Source organism: Taudactylus pleione, unplaced genomic scaffold (assembly GCF_031769625.1).
Source record: "Taudactylus pleione unplaced genomic scaffold, aTauple2 ptg000484l, whole genome shotgun sequence".
Classification (NCBI taxonomy): domain Eukaryota; kingdom Metazoa; phylum Chordata; class Amphibia; order Anura; family Myobatrachidae; genus Taudactylus; species Taudactylus pleione.
Genome location: NW_028284886.1, coordinates 1,308,437 through 1,331,595, shown reverse-complemented (window position 1 = coordinate 1,331,595; position 23,159 = coordinate 1,308,437). Strand labels below are relative to the sequence as shown.

General features: G+C 45.8%; 1 protein-coding gene across 2 annotated transcripts in view; it reads left to right on the top strand.

Moving 5' to 3' along the window:
- Positions 1–22,689, top strand: part of DEF8 (differentially expressed in FDCP 8 homolog) — a 55,271-nt gene extending 32,582 nt beyond the window's left edge. The window contains exons 1-12 of one of the 2 annotated variants that reach the window (XM_088449413.1): positions 3,526–3,709; positions 5,151–5,258; positions 6,810–6,907; positions 12,535–12,684; positions 12,806–12,947; positions 13,692–13,856; positions 15,536–15,663; positions 17,142–17,255; positions 17,446–17,526; positions 17,605–17,745; positions 18,349–18,458; positions 21,659–22,688. In XM_088449413.1, coding sequence (XP_088305539.1) covers positions 5,162–5,258; positions 6,810–6,907; positions 12,535–12,684; positions 12,806–12,947; positions 13,692–13,856; positions 15,536–15,663; positions 17,142–17,255; positions 17,446–17,526; positions 17,605–17,745; positions 18,349–18,458; positions 21,659–21,755 — 1,323 coding nt within the window. In that variant the 5' untranslated portion in view covers positions 3,526–3,709; positions 5,151–5,161 and the 3' untranslated portion in view covers positions 21,756–22,688. Of the gene's footprint in view, positions 1–3,525; positions 3,710–5,150; positions 5,259–6,809; positions 6,908–12,534; positions 12,685–12,805; positions 12,948–13,691; positions 13,857–15,535; positions 15,664–17,141; positions 17,256–17,445; positions 17,527–17,604; positions 17,746–18,348; positions 18,459–21,658 lie in introns of those variants that run through there. The other variant, XM_088449414.1, reaches the window with a different exon arrangement.
- The last annotated feature ends 470 nt before the right edge of the window (positions 22,690–23,159 follow it).

Sequence of the window (23,159 nt, the reverse complement as noted above, 5' to 3'; positions counted from 1 at the left end):
ACTGAAGGGAAAATGCCCCAAGAACAAGCAGGAACTGAAGACATTTGCAGTAGAGGCCTGGCAGAGCATCACCAGGGATGAAACCCAGCGTCTGGTGATGTCTATGCGTTCCAGACTTCAGGCTGTAATTGCCTGCAAAGGATTTGCAACAAAGTATTAAAAGGTGAAAGTTAGATTTAGGATTGTTTAGTTTGTCCCATTACTTTTGGCCCTTTAAAAAGTGGGAGGCACATATAGAAACCGTTGTAATTCCTACACCGTTCACCTGATTTGGATGTAATTACCCTCAAATTAAATCTGAAAGTCTGCAGTTAAATCACATCTTGTTTGTTTCATTTCAAAGCCATTGTGGTGGTGACTAGAGGCCAAAATATGAAAATTCTGTCAATGTCCCAATATTTATGGACCTTACTGTATATGACATAATGACCAGCCACCCAGCTGGCCACACAGTCAGCCATAAATCATAGGTATTTAAATAGAATTTCTAGTTTTCAGTGACGTTCGGTGAGGTCAATGGCTGAGGAGGCACACATGTATAAAAACACAGTTTTTATATTAAAACTCTGGAGCATGTCAGGGAATATGATAGGGGAAGGGAGTATGATGCCTACCCTCGCAGGACGTCCCAGCTAGTTTTCTCACAAATTATAATTTTTTTCTATTTTTATGTATTGAGGGAGACAGTGGGGCTGATAGTGTAGGTGTGTGTACACACACACGTGGCTCTGGCCACACCCACACAGCGCTGGCAACAGCTCCTCCCTTTCTCATACTTGCCTACCCTCCCTCCCATTTCGAATGGAAACCTCACGAATTTCGGGTGCCTCTCCCGGCCCCCCAGAAAGGCAAACAAGCCTCCCGAAGGCCGTCGGCCCCTCCGGAGACCCCCTCCGCAGTTAAAGCACAAGCCCCCACAGCGGGGGTGGCCAGTGACGCGATTCACAATGAATCACATCATCGTAACCCCACTTCCTGCTTTACAGTGCCGGTAATCTCTGCATTGTGTAGCAAGGTTGGGGCCAAAATGACGCAATCATGTGACCGCGCCCCCCGCTCCGCCTACAAATGCCGGGTGATATGTCCAGCCACGCCCCCCTATACCGGCCACTCCCCCCTACTATGCCGACCTGGCTGCTGCCTCCCGAAGGGGGCAGCCAGAATGTCAGCAAGCCTGCCCCTTCTCACTATAAGCCCTTGAATATTTCCAGCCCCAGACCCTAAATCCAGCCCTGATTGTATGCTATTGACTATATGACTTTTTTACATAGAAACCGTCCTTGCCACATACTGTATGGGCAGCACAGTAATCCTGTGCACTGTAACAAATGCATGTGCACCGGACTTGTGCCCCAGCCCTGCTGTCTCCAAGCCAACGGGTACTTCTGCGTACTGCAATATGCCAATGTTCTGCTCTATATGCGAATGAATGGTACAGTAAATGTAACGAGAAAATCTATCAAGTCATTTCTCGAAATTAAATCCTTTGTTTATTGCTATTCCACGCGTCTGCACATTAAGTTGACCTTAAATGTGATGTGATGATATTTTTGTACAGCATAATCCTGATACTGTTCAAAAATTAAGAGGGAGCTGCCAAAACCACGTACTATCGTTTCCTGGATTTGGGATATGGGAAACTGTAAATACCAGTTTTTCACACAGCATCACATCAATATATTTGGGAGCCTATTAATTATGTTAATTATCGGGGGCCAAGCAGCCTCCGACAGTTCACATTCTGTCTCGCCGTGAGCACCGGAGTAATTCAACATTGCTTCGACACAGAGACAGCTGATCTGAGGATCGGCTATCCCAGCGAATGCCTTCACCGCTACTAAATCAGTGAAACTTAGCACTGCCGAGTCTGACTGCGCAGTGCTAATACCGCTGCATGAACTAGGGTTCACTAAGCCCTGGCAGAAGGATCTGGGCAGTGGCGGAGGGATCTGCAAGGATCCCTCTCTGCAAACCGGGTCTCCTTCCCATAGGGAAGGAGCAGGGTGCGGGAACAAACTAATGTGCACGTAGTCGAGCTCTGAAAATCTTGTATTTTCGAAGCTTGATGAATTTAGGTCCCCATACCAGTGATATCTCCTGCATTACTTTTATAATTGTTATTTTCACCTGCTTTTGTATAAATTAAGTGATTGTAAATACAGTGGTGTAACTATAGAAGGGGTGCACTTGCTATGGGGCCCAGTGGCTTAGGGGAGGCCTGCCGGCCCTGAAGAACTACTGGTGATGGTCTCGCGAGATGATGACATGATTTATTTAATCTCTTCTCCGGGATGAAGCCCCGTTGTAGCAAAATTCTGCAATTTGTGGTCGCATAATTTTAACCCCGCCCATTCCCCAGGGACACAATTCCCGGTGGTATTATTTCCCCATCCTACCCAATTAACTAGGAAGTGGGCGGGTTGCGAGAGATCAGGCTACTCTCCCAGGGGTGCGGGGGACTGTCCGAAAAATTGGGATCCTCCTGCAACTTCTGGGAGAGTAGGCAGGTATGCAGTAATGGGGTCAGTCCGCCCCCGCGGAGAAGGTAATCTTGTGTCACTGTCAGACGCATCTCATGCACCATGCATGGAGCTGATACAAGTGCGGATACTAATGATGACGGCCGTGGATCATACTTGCCTACTCTCCCGGGACTGTCGGGAGCCTCCCGAAAATCAGGTGCCGCTCCCGACACCCCGCAAGACTAGGTAAGTCCCCCGGAATAGATGCCGGCTCCCCGCTAACCCCCGCGCCAGCCGCAAAAGTGGGCGGTGCGGGGGTGTGATGATGCGATTCAGCGCGAATCGCGTCATCGTAGCCCCGCCCCCTGCCTTATAATGCCAGTAATATTGGCATTACAAAGCGGGGGGCGGGGCCACTATGACGCGATCGCGTCGGCACGCCCCCGCTCCGCCTCTTTGACCCGCCCCCATCCTCCCTGCTGGACGGACCTGCCAGCTCCCTCCCGGATTCCCCTGCCGAGATGTCGGCAAGTATGCCGTGGAAGGTATAGCAGTGGGCAGAGCAGCTTCCTGCTTAATGCCAGAGCTGCAAATAGATTTTTTGGTGCCCTGTGCCACAATGAGCATTGGTGCCCCCCCTCCCCCTATTTTTTTAAATAGGGAGATAACCTGAAAAAGGGCCATGGCCTCATGGGGAAGGACCAGGGAAGAGATAGGGGAGGCCAGGAGATGCTGGGGATAATAGAAGAGGAAGCTACAAGTGAGATTCCAAACAGCGCCCCTTGCCCTGTGGTACGGCACAGGTCGCACTACCCTGGTTACGGACCCACACGGATCATCGCATTAGCCTTACGGAAACTGGTTTTAGCATAAGGTAGTAAATCTGGCTTCTGCGGCATCACGCAAACACCGCCACTTTGCATCCAACACAGAATCAGCTCAGCTAAAGCAGCAGCTTCGCTAAAAACAGATATGATGCCAAAATAAAATATAATAGGTCACTTAACACCACTGCACCATATTCCTGGAGACCAGACAGGGAGCGGCCTGCAGTGCACACAATCTGCCAGGAGATGGCGCCATGGCGGCCGGATAGGAGGAGCCCCGGCAATCGTACGATTATGAAAGCAGCAGCCTAGGAGCGGGGCCGCCGCGTAAGATCACCGGAGTCCTGGCCGGCCCGGTACCGGAGTCACAGGCCACTCCAAGCTGGAGAGGCCCCGGAGTCACAGGCCGGACATGCCGAGGTGAGACAGAGTATAGAGACCAGTGCATTACAGAACACTGTCATTGCCAGGACTGGTTTGTGTCATAGTACAGTATGTCCTGTGCAATCATGTATGTTATATATATATTAGTGTCAGCAGAGGGCAGACAGGGTGATACTATTGCAGCTCACCCCTGGTCCCTCTGATACATTGTTACTAAGCTAACCGACAGATGGACATCATCATTCATACAGCGCTACACTGTACATGTGAGACTGACCTATGGCATGTGTGCAATGTATGTTCTATGTATGTGTAGGATAATAGTGTCAGGGAGGGTGATTCAGTATTGAACGGAATTGCAAAGCTGCACGCAGGCAGCCTAGCAATTCTGGGCCTGATTCACTAAGGATCGCTATTGCAATCACAGCAGCGATTACGCACGCCGTCTCACTGTGAAAATATACTAATGATTGCAATCGCTATGCCGACGCAGCCAAACTTAAGGACGCCCCCTTTAACTTACACACATCCCTAATACTTTGCAAGCCTGCAAAACCATCGGTAACATCGAGTACCATCGGAGCCTCACGCACACTTGCACAAGGTCTGACCTTACTCAGGAATTGCTAACCTCAATGCACGCAGTGAAAGGCCCAGCTGCGTATGGCATCGCAATGGCTAGTTTATGCACGCACCTGTAATGGCGTTCAAACGCACTGGCACGCCTGCGTTTCACCGACCACCCCTCGTCTCCACCCCCAAACTGTCACTTCCTGTCAATCACTCTGTGACGGGTCTGCGCGGACACTGCGATCGCAATCCTGATCGAAATGGAGTCTTCACGCACTGCGATGCATGCACTGTAAACATCATCGCCCGATCTGCTCACGTTGTTACAGTTCCGATCCGTAATTAATCAGGCCCAAGGTGCAGACCGTGTGATACTATTGCAGCTCATATAGGGTCCCTGTCATACATTGTTACTGACCTATCAGACAGATGGACATCATCATCCAACTTGTACATGTGAGACTGGCCTGGCATGTTTGTGTACTACATATATGCACTTCTAGTGATAACACAGCACTGCATACTCTTGTGTTTACCTCAGAATTTACTTATCTTTTTCCCTAGAGACCGTTCTAGGTTTTAACATGTCCCTATGTTTTATGCACCGACTGGGAGTATGACCCTTATTCTGTATATTACATTAATTTATCACTATTTGTATTCTGTAGGTTTTATAAATTAATATTTATTGTATATCTGTAATTAAAAATTAATGACATCATGCATGTCCCATTTAAGTAAATCTATTATGATGGGGATTGGAGTGTATAAAAGCCTACGTAGACAATACAGCATACAACCTGCTAAGGGTTAGTTTTTGCACTGAGATACAGACTGACTGCAGATTCTGCTGGGCAATAGCTAGTAAGCCAGTTTTTCTGCATGCTGGATGTCCTGTTTCTTGCAGGGTGACTGGATATGGAATACAATGACAAGCTGGCCAGGTTCCGTCAGGGTCATCTCAACCCTTTCAATAAGCCAAGGGAGGAGGACGTGGAGCAGGTGCCTTCTAAGGGTTCGTATTTCGACAATGGGAGTTTAGAGACTATTAATCTGAAAATTGCAATCTAACCACTAAACCAGAGATCAGACATGAAGAAAGGAATAGACAGTTATGGAAGCTGATGAAAAGGAACAGGTGGTGTTGCCCATAGCAACCAATCAGCTATTGGCTTTAAATATTCAACCAAATTATGACTGCAGACAGTGATTAGGTAGAACAGAAAGAAACAGAACGTTTCAGGGTAAGTCCATGTTCCTCAAGTCAAAAAATATTGTGCCGGTATGGGGAGGGGTCTGTATTTGGCTAGCACCAGATATATATAAGGGGAATTGTAGTAGCCAGTAATTTGCAGGCTCCCAGCGAGTCTGTCCATTGCTTTAAAGCAGCAATCATTTAAATGGCCAGAACAACCTGGTTTTGCCTTTTACATGATAGCCAATTCGATATGGAGCGAAAACTCAGTTTTTGCGTTAATATCGCACCTATGACGTCATCGCAGGTTTTAGTTTTACACTGTATTCAATTTCAAAGACTTTTCGCAGGTTCGAAAAGTCTTTGATAAAAAACGGGGATAACTTTTCACCATTGAATAGGTGTCGAAAAAAAGTGCAGAATTGGGGTTTAGGGGTGCAGGCTTAAAAAAAATAGCCTGCACCCCTGGGAATGACATTTTAAAAATAACTGTGTCAAAAAAAAAAATAGGGACACCCCAAAAAATTAATTTAAAAATTGGGGTGAAAAAAAAAAAGAAAAAATTGTTTAACAATAGGGAAATAGGTTCAGGGCTATTCTGCAAGTGCGCGGCAGGTGTTTTCTAGAATAGATTATTATCGGCAGGTGTATTCTAGAATAGATTTATAGCGGCAGGTGCACAGTTGCAGAATTTTAAAAAAATTACTTTAGGGACCTAAAAATATGCTAGTACCCATTTTCATGTACCCCAAATTTGATGGGACCACTTAAAAAAACGAAAAAAATAACCTAAGTGCTCTTCTGCATCACTTCTTCAATGTTGGGAAAAAAGCACCTGCCGCAGATATTTAAATCCCCGACTTTCATTTGCAGGCTAAAACGGGGGTACCCATAGTGATCCCCCATGTTTTTACAGCTTTAGGGGGGTCCTACAATTTTTTTCAGGAAACTTTCATAGTTTATCGCAAATCCCACTTCGCCAGGTCCCGTTTTCGTAGATTTTATATTGAATACCGGTATAAAGCGGGCGCATGCCCGATACTTTATCCCAGAAAAATCTCCGATGTGGAGGGAAAAGTCCAGCACGGACTGTTCGCTCCCATTTTGAATACCCCTCATAGTGTAGACTTGCTGGGATCTCGCCAATGCCTGCAAGTCACAGATTATTGCATTTCCCCCACACTGTCCGATTTGGGTGTCTCTGAGACTATTTCCATTTTCCAAGATGCACAAGGGAAACTATCTACAATGTGATTGGTTTCTGCAGGAGTCGCCACCTTTGTGCTTTGAGACCAGTGTTCTCCATTGTCCCTCCTTTATATCTTTGTAAAATCTGCAGCTGTTTGCTGGAAATAATTTTCTTTCCATCAGAATCTCCACCAGGATCCCCTCCGTGTGAGCCGGAATTCCGCTGCCCTGACCGAGTGATGGACCTGGGGGTGTCGGAGGATCACTTCTCCCGGCCAGTGGTGAGCAGGACACCGGATTCTTATGCGTACTCTCTGCTAAAAACCGTGTTACAGCATTTTGTCTTGAAGACAATTTCTTGATTTAATTAGATCCGTTACTGGGGTCTCCATCCCTGAATCCCCCGTTTTTATTCCCTGCTTTCCAGACCCATACCGCATATCCCACGTATTGAATGTGTCTAAGGGGTAAATTTACTAAAGTGAGAGTTTTTAGAAGTGGAGATGTTGCCCATAGCAACCAATCACATTCAACTTATTTAACTAGCACCTTCTAGAAGATAATAGCTAGAATCTGATTGGTTGCTGTGGGCAACATCTCTTCTAAAACTCACTTCTAAAAACTTTCCCTTTAGTAAATTTACCCCTAAATGTCTGAAAGCTGCCCACTAGAAATCTATCCCCCCCCCCATACACACATCTGGCTGCTATAAACTTCATCTGGTCTCCATGTCATATTTAGCAAATTACAATGACTTTAAACGACACCCCTGAGAATTTAATAAAAACCTCCCTTTTTCCCATTTTTTTTTTTCTATAGGGTAATGCCAGCAAAAGTTGGCGTTACCCTCCGCATCGGAGACCCGGCAGCCAGGTGACGATACATACGGAAAATGCGGTAAAACCCCGAATACAGGGTTTTTACAGCATTTTCCATTTAGTACATCCTTCCCAAAGTATATAGGCCAAAGCAATTACAATATAATAATAATAATAATAATAATAATAATAATAATAATAATATCTAAAAAAAAAAACATAGCCCATTTTTTGTAAATCATATCTGTTTATGGAGTTTGTTATGTAGAGTAAAGCAGGACATACAGAAGTATAAAGCAATTGACAAAAGGAGAGATCACAAAGTCAATCAAATTAAAAGGAAACGTTGGATAATATCTGCTCATTATAAAACATAAAGAACACTAAAGGCGTAAACGGAGATAGTAAGAGGGGATGTAAGAATATAGAAGAAGCACTTAGAGAGTGTATAATGGTTGTTTGGCCCCAAAATGTGAGACCCACTGGGCCTGATTCAAACCCGCTCGCAAGTGCATTGCGCTCGCAAGCGGGTCAATGGTGGCCCAGTGCGCACGCGCGGCGTGTGCACTGCACGTGTGCGAGCCCCGGAGCGAGCGCAAAAAGCACTCGCTCCTGGACTCACTACGAAAGGGGTGGCTGTCGATGTTGATCGACAGCTCGCCCCATTTTGTAGGCGTGGCCGGGGGTGGCTTCACAAACTGAGGCGTTCCCATGCGAACGCCTGCTGTTTGTGGGCGGCCCCACTGACATCACCAGTGATGTCAGTGGGAGAGATTCCGGCTCTACTACAAGGGTCTCGTCGCATGCCCGAGAGACCATCGCGAACATTATCATGGCCGCTCCCTATAGCTGTGGGTGGTGACCCACAGCTATGTGAGCGGCCAGGAGGCCGCTCCTAAAAAAAAAAACAGTGCCCGCCCTGATTCAGAGCGAGCGTTCGCTTTTTGCGAGTGCCTCTGAATCAGGCCCTCTGTGTCCACGTTGTCCCACTTTACACCGCATTACATCACAGGGTTACAGCAGGGACTGACCGGGCTACCAATATTAACATAGGCCTCAACCAGCTGACTTGCACACTACGGAAGGCTCCAAGAGACCATACTGTGTTCAGCCAGACATTTGTATGCTGGAAATAAGGAGCAGAATAGTGTGAGACATCATATAATAGCTGACCGGATTGTTCCACATTTACACCTTATATACAGGGCTATACCAGGACCTGATCTTAGTATACAATTTGAACATCAATTACAGGATAGGATTCACTGACCCTCCTCTCAGCATATGACTATAGCTGATATCAACTAAGAGGACATCACACTGATTTACTGTAACAACAAACCTTTTTTTCCACGTTACAGGGAAACTGATAACAATGCACAACAATGAAAATGTTTCCGATGTGAAAATAGTTACTTCTAATTGATGTCAGCATGCAAAGAATGAATACGACATTTAAAACTGTTAGCTCTGAGTTCCGAGATATAGCCCATTTATGACGATGTAGGGGTATTCCTAGTGACGTGGGCAGAATGGAGAGAATCTTACCAGCAATCTGTGTTCCGCACAGAGGGGGCGGGGCCTAAGGACCCAATTAAATGAATCAGTTATTTGTCCCCTCCCCTATTCAAATATATGCGATTCACGGGATTACCCACACAAGATAACTGTGGTGCACTGAGTGACAAGCATAGGGAGCGATTCCACCAAGACATCTCAGCAATGGAACAAAGATATCAGGGTAGGTGATAGTGACAAGAGATGCCCCAGGAGAGGAGGACAAGCGACAAGCAAAGAGAAAGCACCCCCATGAGTAGGCCACTATATCACATAGTACTTTCCTATGCTGTTTGTTTGTTTCGTATGCTGTATGTTTGTTTCGTATGCTGTATGCTTGTTTCGTATGCTGTATGTTTGTTTCGTATGCTGTATGTTTGTTTCGTATGCTGTATGTTTGTTTCGTATGTTTGTTTCGTATGCTGTATGTTTGTTTCCTATGCTGTATGTTTGTTTCCTATGCTGTATGTTTGTTTCCTATGCTGTATGTTTGTTTCGTATGTTTGTTTCATATGCTGTATGTTTGTTTCGTATGTTTGTTTCCTATGCTGTGTGTTTGTTTCCTATGTTTCCTATGCTGTATGTTTGTTTCCTATGCTGTGTGTTTGTTTCGTATGTTTTTCATATGCTGTATGTTTGTTTCGTATGTTTGTTTCCTATGCTGTGTGTTTGTTTCCTATGCTGTGTGTTTGTTTCCTATGCTGTATGTTTGTTTCCTATGCTGTGTGTTTGTTTCCTATGCTGTATGTTTGTTTCGTTTTGTGTTCTTATCTGTGATTGATTGAATTAAAACAACTGTTATTTATTTTCTAGCAAAAAAATATCAGATTATTTTAAAATAGCTTTTCACTAAACTACATTACTAATGTACATACAGTATAGTGCAAGTAGTGTAGCTCAAAAAATAGAGCTGGTAAAAACATTCTGAAATCATTTTAGTTTTTCTTGACCTCAAATTAGTAATGTATGACTATTTTTAGAAAGGAAACAAATTAAAAGTATTAATTTGTTGTACAGTGTAATAAGAGATATATATATACAGTAATGTGATTTATGTTTCACTAACCAATGTATTACCGTATATACTCGAGTATAAGCCGAGTTTTTCAGCACAAAAAATGTGCTGAGAAAGTACCCCCTCAGCTTATACTCGAGTCAAGTGTAGCGCTGACCGGACGGAGTTCGGTCAGCGCTACACACTGCCAAACACACAGCCGCCGGAGCCAGCAGCTGCGTGTTTGGTGTAATCAGCAGCCGCTGAGAGTCTGTCAGACTCTCAGCGGCTGCTGCTGCTCCCACTGCGGGAGCCATCTTCCGGCTCCCGCAGTGGGTGATGGGAGAGACGTCGTCATGACGACGTCTCTCCCATGCAAAGCGGCCGGAGGAGCGGACAGCGGCGGGACCAGGAGCGGGAGTTTAAGGTGTTTATTTATTTTTTTATTCTTTTCACGTCTCTCTCTACTAGGGGGGGGACTACAGGGGGCGATGACTACAGGGGGCATTATCAGGGGGCACTACCAGGGGGCGATTACTACAGGGGGCACTACCAAGGGGCATTATCAGGGGGCGATTACTACAGGGGGCACTAAAAGAGGGGATTACCACTGGGGGAACTACAAGGGGGGGATTACTACAGGGGGCACTACCAGGGGGGATTACTACAGGGGGGGATTACTACAGGGGGCACTAAAAGGGGGGATTACCACTGGGGGAACTACCAGGGGGGGATTACCACTGGGGGAACTACCAGGGGGGGATTACCACTGGGGGAACTACCAGGGGAGGATTACTACAGGGGGCACTAAAAGGGGGGATTACTACTGGGGGTACTACCAGGGGGATTACTACTGGAGGCACTGAAAGGGGGGATTACCACTGGGGGCACTACCAGGAGGGATTACTACTGGGGGCACAACCAGGGGGAATTACTACTGGGGGCACTACCAGGAGGGATTACTACTGGGGGCACAACCAGGGGGAATTACTACTGGGGGCACTACCAGCTGCTGCCATTTCCCACACTAGGCTTATACTCGAGTCAGTAAGTTTTCCCAGTTTTTTGGGGTAAAAGTAGGTACCTCGGCTTATATTCGGGTTGACTTATACTCGAGTATATACGGTACATTTATTTTTCTTGCAATATATCATCAATCAGCAGCAATTGGGCACTTTTTTTTCCTATCCTCTCAGGGGTGGTCTGACTGACCTGGGGTGCATTTAACCCCTGCAATGCTGTAAAGCACCAGAGATTATCTAACACCCTATAAATCTTTAACAGACCATACCTTACTGTTGTTTCACAGACCTAAATTCTTACCATGCTCTCATCACTCATTTGATACTTTGTAAGATGAGAGAAAGCAGAAGTGGAGAGAAACTGTAAGGTCCTACTTATATTCTATAATAATCACTGGATACAACTTGGAATTAATGTGAATCATAAAATATATGAAGATATGTACATGTTTTAAGATCTATAATGATATTTGAACATATATATATATTTGATGAGGAAGTATTGTTTTTTACAGCAGCATTATATATTTGTTTATGTGACTGTGTAAATTTATTTCTCTTCCTTACAATATAAGGAACAATCATTCCGTGTAGATTATATACACTGGTCTTTTGGGTTTTTGTCCATGTATATATTGTATACCCTTTATTCAATCGTTGATGTAATACTCTCTAAGATGATTTATTTATACTATATATAACCATAGACTTTTCTCAATATTTTCGCCCTATATATTTTTCTGTCATTTTTTTTTTTTTAACAAAATCTATATTGCATTTTATTTTATGAGTATATTAATACATTTTGTGATTTTAAATTTGACAGTTACACACAGCATAGTGATACTAAGAGTGCCCCAGAAAGGAGTCATCTTGTCTTGCCTGAGCAAGATATTGGATTATTATTATCCTATAGAAGCCTATGGGCTTCTACCGCATTGCGCTGAAATGAGAGGTCCAATCGGATCCCTCCCAGCATGCCCCCCGGCCGCCGCGTCACTCTGTGCATGTGCAGATGGACTTTCGGGGCATAAACCCGGAAGTCCACGGCACAGCGCACATCGCAAAGGACAACTCTTATCGGAAGAGCTGTCCTTTTGCGCTACTGATCGCATATGTTAGTGCATATGCGATCAGTAGGAATGCGAAGCATGGCGGGATGTACTCCACAAAGTTAGTACATCCCGCCCTTGCACCGTTGTTCACTACAATGTTTGTATCTGTGATGCTTCAATAAAACTTACAAAAAAAAAAATTGCTCTTTTCTGTGATAGTCCCCATTTTACTTTAAATAATCTTTTCAAACTTTCCCAATGTTCTCATTTAACAAAGGCACCTGCAAACATGTCCAATAAAAATCCAATTGATTTACGCTGGTCTATTATTGGGCATTAGGGCCTTTTTGGGACTTGGTACTGCGATATCGGGGCCAATCACTTGATTTCCGCTGACCACGCATGCCCTGATATCTCCGGTGATGAGGTGTGTCATTATATCTCTCCATGTTCTGACTGCAGGGACTGTTCCTAGCGTCTGACATCCAGCAGCTGAGACAGGCGATTGAGGAGTGTAAGCAGGTGATTCTGGAGCTGCCCGAGCAATCGGACAAGCAGAAGGATGCTGTGGTCAGGCTCATTCATCTCCGGCTCAAGCTGCAGGAACTGAAAGTGAGTGTGGACCTGTGCCTGTGTCTCTCAGTGCCGCATATGCGGGGTTATTCTGTATTTGTCCAGGACGTTGATCCATCAGTCTCTCAGTTGTGATCATGACCTTTCTTCCCTCCCCCAGGACCCGCATGAGGATGAGCCTAACATGCGAATTATGCTGGAACATCGGTTCTACAAGGAGAAGAGTAAAAGTGTGAAACAAGTGTGTGACAAGTGCAGTGCGTTTATCTGGGGCCTCATCCAGACTTGGTACACGTGCACAGGTGAGAGGTTTGCCAGTCAGGGGCTCATTCAAACCACTTTTCTCAATCTAGCGGACATCCTGGGCATTGACTGTGATGCTTGCAGAGGATCACATGACATGTAGATAGCTGGTTACAGAAAAATGGCATTTCAGACTGACTCCTAAAAATTCCTGATCCCTGCACAATTCCCACAGCTGTCTGCTTCCATTGAATCCCATTTGAAACTCTGCATAAAAATCTTCTGTCTGAGTAAGGTTTAATTATGAGATCATGTGTATTGACTTTTGCTGCTTAAAAGGTACCCTCAACTAGACTCAGTGGAGGTTTGCCCAATATTCATGGGGCGGCGGCTTATCCATTCAGTCGGAACATTAACATTGAGATACGATGCATGGCATCCACGGTGTGTGGGCTGAGGTAATTTTCACAGGAATATACCCTATCAAATCACCAGGCATCAGTGACGTCACTGAGGCAGGGCTGTATCAAGGGTGGAGCTACCCATGCCTCAGCCCTGGGTGCAAGACCGAGGGGGAGTCACAGCTTACCTGTCCCTGAAGGCTCCTGGCTCTGTGCTCCTTCCATCAGAGAGAAAGATGAGCCCAGACTGCCGGAGTGGGGGTCGTTTGAGGTGGCAGAGAAAACCGGGGAGGCCCTGCACAGACTGCCCAAGGTGCAAACATCTGCAGGCCCCACATTGGTTGCATGCACGGAGAATTTGTCTTTTTCAAAACTTACACTCACCTGTGTTCCGTTTCTCAGGGTGTTACTATCGTTGCCATAGCAAATGTCTGAACCTCATTACCAGACCCTGCGTGAGATCAAAGGTCAGTCACCAATCGGAGTATGAATTAACCATTTGTCCTGAAGCCGGACTGGACACCCAGGATTACCGCTGTGCTGAGTGCCGGGCACCTATCTCGTTACGTAAGTATAGGATGAAAATACAGTACCCTGCTTGAAGCATACAACAATTGGCAACATCTCTACTTCTAAAAACCCGCACGTTAGTAAATATACCCCATAATGTCTATTGTCTGACAGCCTGAAGAGGAGAGAGACTGAGAATTTCAGCTTGCCTGTGCTAAGTAGGTGTTCAGTGAGTGTGGTAACTGATTGGACAGGAGTTGCAACCAATCGGCAGCTGCATGCACTGTACACACCCCCATTTTATCCTGTACAATGGGCCAGTGCTGAAATCTGTTCTTTTCATGCGGACCTACAGATGTGTCCTGATAAACCTGACCTCTATATGCCATAAGGCACGAGAGCCCCAACGCATCTGAGGCTCTCCACGACTAGTAGCGTACCATACTATTTTTAAATTTTTTTTTTGTATTTTGTACGCATGAATATATGGCCATATCAACGAAAAGCTGCTCATGGTGTACTTGACCCACATTAACCGCACATTTATTGGTTTTGCACATGTACAAAGTCTCAAACACAATCTCACTTGACGTGAGGAAAAGTCGCGGCTGCTTCCATCTGAGCCCCTTTTTACACATCCTCAGACTCCATCGCACGCAGATGTACTAATGTCGCACATGAAAGTGATCAGAGTAATCTAGAAATGTAGTTTTGTCGCTCACAGTTTATTTATGTATATAATATGCACATTTTTGGGCAAGAAGTACCTGGCACTCCGAAAGGGGCTATTTGGCGCGACTGAAGCCAATGTGTAATGGTCACCTCTGTATATGGCTTGCCAACCCTGTAATATACGGTAGATAAAGGAGGGTGGCCAAGGATTACTTTGGGGAGGGGTGGCTGCCTACAATTGATGGGAAAAATGTCATGATTACTCGGGTATATATCATGTAGAATGAAACAAAAGCACACACTTAAGCTGCATACACACAAAACGATGTTAGTAACCAACGATTTTAGTGAACGATTTTCGTCCAGATTTTCCCTTGAAAAAGTGAACGAAAATCGTTTATAAAAATCGTTGGTTACGAAATTAATGAACGATTTTCATGAATGATGAACGATTTTTTTAATCATGCATACAGTGAATGGACATCGTTCATCGCACATTCTGTACAACATGAACGATTTTCTGAACGAAAATCGTTTGTTGGTCAGTCAGAATAAACTACAAACGTGAACGCGCATGAACAATTAAGGTTCATCGTTCACCTTAAAAAGATGAACGATTTTATAAACTGTTTAATGATGACGAAGTCATTCAAAAAATCGTTGTGTGTATGCACCTTTAGAGGTATATTTTCTAAAGTGAGAGTTTTTAGAAGTGCAGATGTTGCCCATAGCAACCAATCAGATTCTAGCTATTATCTTCTAGATAGAAGGTGCTAGTTAAATGTTAAGAAGAATCTGATTGGTGGCTATGGGCAACATCTCCACTTCTAAAAACTCTCACTTTAGTAAATATACCCCTTTTACTCTAAAATAAAGGAACACTCTGTTACATTTGGGGTGTTGCAGTCTTAGTTAGCCATTTTGAATAAACTAGCCAAGGTGATAAAAATCATGTAGTTTTGAAGTTTACATTTCATTAGACTGAACTGATGACATATTAGCCTGTCAGCTAAGGGCATGGCACGGTTTCCATGTATCTGTGACTGATCATGGCCTATGTACAGGGGCAGTTCCCAGTGAGGCCCGTCAGTGTGATTACACCGGCCAGTACTACTGCAGCAATTGTCACTGGAACGACCTCGCTGTCATCCCCGCTCGCGCCATTCACAACTGGGATTTTGAACCTCGCAAGGTACGTATGGATTGCAGCTAAGGTATTGCATGGAAAAAGGTTTACTAGACATTATCCTTTGTTCAAGAATTGATATAGAAGCAACCAATTGGTCAGTGCCCTTTTATTCCTAACAAGCTGAGCCATGTAATCCTTTCTTGGCTAATGTCAGCAATGGACTACAGAAAACTATTGTAATATAGCAAGTTCATGTAAACCGCTAGCTTTTTGTTGGGACACTAACCTTCTATTTATTTGTATTTGTTTTTCTTTTATATCATCCTGATCTTAAATGATAACTCTTTGTAAAAATATCCTTGTCCTATAACTTTACTTGGCTTATCTGATGGTGCTCGTATGTCTGCATGCCGAGCTCGCCATTTAGTACAGTTTCATTGTTTGCCTTCTCTTCCCCACTATTTCTGTATTTCTGCCCAGAGCTCTCCTCTGAATCTACAGTGCATCCGGAAAGTATTCACAGCGCTTCACTTTTTCCACATTTTGTTATGTTACAGCCTTATTCCAAAGTGGAATAAATTAATTTTTGTCCTCAAAATGCTACACACAATACCCCATAATGACAACGTGTAAAAAGTTTTTTTTTGAGATTTTTTCAAATTTAATAAAAGAAGAAACGCTAAGAAATCACATGTACATATGTATTCACAGCCTTTGCCATGAAGCTCAAAATTGAGCTCAGGTGCATCCTGTTTCCACTGATCATCCTTGAGATGTTCCTACAGCTTCATTGGAGTGCACCTGTGGTGAATTCAGTTGATTGGACATGATTTTAAAAGGCATACACCTGTCTATATAAGGTACCACACTTGACAGTGCATGTCAGAGCACAAACCAAGCATGAAGTACAAGGAACTGGCTGTAGACCTCCGGTTGTCTTGAGGCACAAATCTGGGGAAGGGTACAGAAAAATATCTGCTGCTTTGAAGGTCCCAATGAGCACAGTGGCCTCCATCATCCATAAATGGAAGAAGTTCGGAACCACCAGAACTCTTCCTAGAGTTGGCCGGCCGTCTAAACTGAGCGATCGTGGGAGAAGGGCCCTAGTCAGGGAGGTGACTTAAATACCATTAAATAGCTATTTTAGATACAAAATTCTGTAAAGGATTACATGGCTCACAGCTTGCTAGGAAGAAAAGGGCACTGGCCAATTGGTTAGGGTTTAAATAGTGTAAACATGCTGTGTTGACATTCAGACTATGTTGAGTTTCAGTAGAACGTGTGTTGGACACCTGCTGGTGGGGTTGTGGCCGTGTAAGTCTCTCCCTTGCCATTTTGCCTGTTGGGGAAAGTGGTTTACTGTACAGTTTGTTTTAATTAGAGGTATCGCTATTGACTCTGGCCTGTATCAAACTGCTGGTCCCATTGTTTAGTTTAACTTACCAGTTCAATGTCCCTTGCTTATAAATAGGATGTATTTTCCCTTTAGGTTTAGATTCACCCATCTCTGCCACCAACACAAGTCTGGTCTCCACCTCCAGGTGTCCCGATGCAGTATGCGGTATCTCACGCTGATGCTGAGCCGTCCGGTGCTGAAGCTACGCGAGATTAACCCTTTGCTTTTTAACTATGTGGAGGAGCTGGTGGAGATCCGGGTAAGACCAGGTCACACTCAACACCCTTGGTACAGCGTGTGTCATTGATGCCCATACATTTGGGGAGAAGATCCCTCTACATGATAGTAGGATGGTGAAGCCACCTCCTCTGGGAACATAATTTACCAAATTTTGTTTACTTTGCGCCAATATCTTTGATTGCTCTCTTCCCTCTATCTGCTGTCTATAGAAGTTACGTCAGGACATCCTCCTCATGAAACCGTACTTCATCACCTGCAAAGAGGCTATGGAGGCCCGACTGCTTCTGCAGGTCAGAAGAAGACTTTAGGCTGTAAAACTCGTGAGCCTGGTTGTGTCCTGCATTGTTTAAACTGTGTTCTGCCTACAGCTACAGGAGCGGCAGCATTTTGTGGAGAACGATGACATGTACTCCCTACAGGATCTTCTGGACGTTAGCAGTGGACGTTTGGGCTGCTCCCTCACCGACGTACACACCACGTTTGCCAAGCACATCAAGCTGGACTGTGAGGTGCGGGAGGCAGATAAGGGCAATTATGTGGTTGGGTGGGATCCTAGAGCAAAGTAAAGTTACTCTCTAGCGGGAGATTTTATCAAACCTAAACAAGTGGAGGTATTGGCAATATCAACCAATCAGATTATTGCTATCGTTTGTCTATTATGTTCTATAAAATGATAGCTACAACCTGAGTGGGTGCCATGGGCAACACTTGTCCTCTTTAGAAGGTTTGATAAATCTGAGGCACTGTCTGCCCATTGGTTTACTCCCTCTTGCCTACAGCCCCTCCCCTTTCCCATCCCCACTTCTGTTCCACAAGAGCTGTCTGCAGGTGTTAGTGCACAGTGATACCGTCCTACATATGCCAGCCCATGTAGTCGCTGTATGATCAGCGTGGTGACTGTTATCGGGATAGGAAGTGTCCTTTCCTCCCCTGTACGTCCTCTCATAGGCTGCAAGAGGAAAGGAGACCTAATATGTATCACTCTGCACTTTCAATTGCAGTCAAATCTGGTCTCCCCTGAAAAACGTGCACCACCAGAGATGGGTCGGCTCTGGCCGATGTGACCCAAGGAAACTGCTACTGTGTTCATGCTGCAATCTTTATTTTCCCAGCGCTGTCAAGCTAAGGGCTTTGTGTGTGAGCTGTGCAAGGAGGGAGACATCCTGTTCCCATTTGACAGTCACACATCTGTTTGCCAGGACTGCGCTGCCGTGTTCCACAGGTGAGACTACCAGTCTTATGTTACTATAACATTACATATGGTTAGGAGGCTGATCTGCAAACCACTTGTATATGAAGCAATGTTCTCAAATAGATCTCATGTCTCATATTAGTGAGCAAAATACACAAAACAAAAAGTAAGTGAAATAATACAGCCATATCCGAGATTTGCTGTGTATAAAGCTTTGCAGCTGTTGTATGGTCCCTTTCATCATAGGAAAACATGTCTGTGTGTGTATATTTGGACTCTTCATTTACCAGGTAACTGGCTATTGTGGCCAACTAATAGCCCACTGCCTAAGTTCTCTAGTCTCATGCCCCCCTCTCCCTGCCTGTGTCCCACTAGCCTCATGCCCCCCTCTCCCTGCCTGTGTCCCACTAGCCTCATGCTCCTCCTGCCTGTGTCCCTCTAGCCTCATTGTTAATTCTGCCTGTGTCCCTCTAGCCTCCTGCTCCCCCTGCCTGTGTTCCTCTAGCCTCCTGCTCCCCCTGCTTGTGTTCCTCTAGCCTCCTGCTCCCCCTGCCTGTGTTCCTCTAGCCTCCTGCTCCCCCTGCCTGTGTTCCTCTAGCCTCCTGCTCCCCCTGCCTGTGTCCCTCTAGCCTCCTGCTCCCCCTGCCTGTGTTCCTCTAGCCTCCTGCTCCCCCTGCCTGTGTTCCTCTAGCCTCCTGCTCCCCCTGCCTGTGTTCCTCTAGCCTCCTGCTCCCCCTGCCTGTGTTCCTCTAGCCTCCTGCTCCCCCTGCCTGTGTCCCTCTAGCCTCCTGCTCCCCCTGCCTGTGTTCCTCTAGCCTCCTGCTCCCCCTGCCTGTGTTCCTCTAGCCTCCTGCTCCCCCTGCCTGTGTTCCTCTAGCCTCCTGCTCCCCCTGCCTGTGTCCCTCTAGCCTCCTGCTCCCCCCTCTGCCTGTGTTCCTCTAGCCTCCTGCTCCCCCCTCTGCCTGTGTTCCTCTAGCCTCCTGCTCCCCCCTCTGCCTGTGTTCCTCTAGCCTCCTGCTCCCCCCTCTGCCTGTGTTCCTCTAGCCTCCTGCTCCCCCCTCTGCCTGTGTTCCTCTAGCCTCCTGCTCCCCCCTCTGCCTGTGTTCCTCTAGCCTCCTGCTCCCCCCTCTGCCTGTGTTCCTCTAGCCTCCTGCTCCCCCCTCTGCCTGTGTTCCTCTAGCCTCCTGCTCCCCCCTCTGCCTGTGTCCCTCTAGCCTCCTGCTCCCCCCTCTGCCTGTGTCCCTCTAGCCTCCTGCTCCCCCCTCTGCCTGTGTCCCTCTAGCCTCCTGCTCCCCCCTCTGCCTGTGTCCCTCTAGCCTCCTGCTCCCCCCTCTGCCTGTGTCCCTCTAGCCTCCTGCTCCCCCCTCTGCCTGTGTCCCTCTAGCCTCCTGCTCCCCCCTCTGCCTGTGTCCCTCTAGCCTCCTGCTCCCCCCTCTGCCTGTGTCCCTCTAGCCTCCTGCTCCCCCCTCTGCCTGTGTCCCTCTAGCCTCCTGCTCCCCCCTCTGCCTGTGTCCCTCTAGCCTCCTGCTCCCCCCTCTGCCTGTGTCCCTCTAGCCTCCTGCTCCCCCCTCTGCCTGTGTCCCTCTAGCCTCCTGCTCCCCCCTCTGCCTGTGTCCCTCTAGCCTCCTGCTCCCCCCTCTGCCTGTGTCCCTCTAGCCTCCTGCTCCCCCCTCTGCCTGTGTCCCTCTAGCCTCCTGCTCCCCCCTCTGCCTGTGTCCCTCTAGCCTCCTGCTCCCCCCTCTGCCTGTGTCCCTCTAGCCTCCTGCTCCCCCCTCTGCCTGTGTCCCTCTAGCCTCCTGCTCCCCCCTCTGCCTGTGTCCCTCTAGCCTCCTGCTCCCCCCTCTGCCTGTGTCCCTCTAGCCTACTGCTCCCCCCTCTCCATGCGTGTGTCCCTCTAGCCTCCTGCTCCCCCCTCTCCCTGTCCCTCTAGCCTCCTGCTCCCCCTCTCCATGCATGTGTCCCTCTAGCCTCATGCCCCATTGCACTTGGGCAACCAATGGGCAGGTGTTACGCGTGTGCCACCATCATTATAGCAATTTACAAATTTTTGTAGCTCTCCCTCCCACTACTCCATTAAAAAAAAAAAATACAAAATCTGATAGATAGGGGTATATTTACTAAAGTGCAGGTTTTTAGAAGTCTGCAGTCCAGATTCTCACCCGCCGATGGAAAAACGCCTCCCAGCTCTGCCGATGTCCGTCACTATGTAATCACCGCCGTCACCAGAATCGGCTTACCATGAGAAAGACCCGAGGAGGGTCAGAAGTGCTGGGACTTCCCTTATTGACGGTGACGGCGGTGATTACATAGTGACGGACATCGGCAGAGCTGGGAGGCGTTTTTCCATCGGCGGGTGAGAATCTGGACTGCAGCAGGTCTTACCCGGACATCTTACACACACTTTTAAGAACTGTCCATTGACCGCTCTTTTACCCAGCCGGTAATTACCCCTACACTAGATCATTATTGGGATTTCCAAGAATGAATGCCACTACGACATTACTGTTTTAATATATTGTCTGTGTCTGCATATTGTTGTTTTTTTATGTGTTGTGAATAAAAGGGTATTATACTAATATATCACCTTTTTTTCCCTCTTCTCTGAGCAATGAAAGGGAGTGCATCCGGGATAACATCTGAGGAATTCTGACTGTTTTATGTTAGAATCATTAAGAACCATTGAGACATGTTAAAGGAGCGCTGGTGATATCAATTGCTCTTTTTTCTACATAGGCCAAAATGTAATAGGGTAAGAGTTTAGAAAATGTGAGAGTTGAGCAGTAACCTCTCACACGATTACATTGGTCGAGTTGCATTTTCAAAATGGGAGAACTTCTGGATGAGAGTTTAAAACGTGAGAGGTTTCTGAGTCTGACAAACATACGGGTTTGCATGTTCTCCGACTCTGTTACGTTGGCTCCGTTTTAAAAGTGAGAGTTTACCCTCACATTTTTCTAGACTCACCCTATTACATTTGGCCCAAAATGTGCTTTATAAGCTAAGCTGCAGTGGAAGTCGTGTAAGAATAAGCCCGGAATTATACTAAAATATTTCTCCTTTTTGAAATAAAGGTCATCTATAAGTCACACCCATATATGACAAATGTCCATTTACTTTTAGACAATGTTAATATTGACATAACTCATAACTGCTACTTTGTTTATTAACTGAAGAGCAGGTTTCAGATGTGTTCATTCTTGTAATTAATATATATATTTTTTATATACCAGAGACTGCTACTATGACAACTCAACCAGCTGCCCACGGTGCATGAGGTTAAACCTCCGGAAGCAGACACAGGAGCCTGGACAGGAGCCGTGGCAGTAATGGGGTCCACACTCTTGGATAAGCATGTGGAGCAGGAGAGGGACCTGAATTGTGATCATTCTGGAGCAAGGCAGCGTTTGTGACTTGTAGTGCTTTGTGGACACTTGTGCTGACGTAGGTCTCTGGAACTCAGTACGAAGAAGCATTTAGAGACGTGGATCTGAGCACTCGAAGATTCTCATTTTAGCCTCTACTGACCTGGGAGGTCTATGACACATTCCAAACTTTTCAACGGTGGCCACCACCTCCCAGGTCCATCCTACACAATACTATGGAGACCTCACTGGCTTCCTTCAGATGTTCTACGGCGATGAGAATATGCACTTATTCCTCCTGTACATTGTTTGTGGTGCCTTATTACCACATTACACGTGGTCATCCTATAGCAGAGTCTATATTGAGAGCAGATCCAAGACTTGGAGCCACAGGCTTTAGTGATGAAGTCTTTCCTCTGCTGCTCTACCACCAAGGACTCCAAAGCTGGACAGGTTCAGCAGTGACCTGCTCAACCCCCCTTGTACTCTGTCTCTGGACCAGGCAGTTTGGATGTGCCTCCTATACAGGGTGGCCAAGCTGTGGTATTTCTGCTCCGTACAGATCCATCTGTAACCACAGAAGCCTGTAGGCATGTTCCAGTGGTCTCATTCTAACATCCTTCACATGGAACACTAGGTGCTGGGGCTTATATTGTTTCTTTTCTTTGTAGCACTTTAATGGGGAGGTGCTAAGATTACCTGGGGTTTATAAAGCTAAAAAGGCTAATGCACATAAAACCTCTATTATACACTATCTTATATTTCTCGATGATGGTGAGTTTTTAAAAAAAAAAATCTTTTTTTTTTTTTTTTTTTGTATTTTGTTGCAGCACTTCAGACACTCCTCACTTGGTAGGAGTTCAAAAAGAAAAAAATGAAATTAATGTGGGCAGTTGACTTTAGGTAATACTAGATAATGGGATAAGGATGTTATTGGATGTGGTGACATGACCCCTATATCTCTTGGCACTTTTGAGTATTTTTGCCTTTTGGGAAAAATTAAGAAAAACAGAACGTAGTTTAAAATGCGGAAAACAAAAGGTGAGAACAAGCGCCTATATAGTGTAGTATTATATAAAATATACAGCACACTCTATTTATAATTGGCATGCGTACCGTAATGACCCAGAGCAACAGGCAATAATTATGAGTCCTTATTCAGGCTTCACCAAAGTAGTCCTCTTATATTCCCCAAACGTAGCTTGTTCCATCCTCCAAATATGGGATTTAAGGGGAAAAGAGGAGACTTCTCATAGTGTAGTAAATTTTAAATTTTTTAATCAAAAATACACACAACACACAAAGAAATGAAGAATTACATTAATAAAGATTCAAATAGGCTTATCTGATAGTAGCTGGTTTCAGAGTT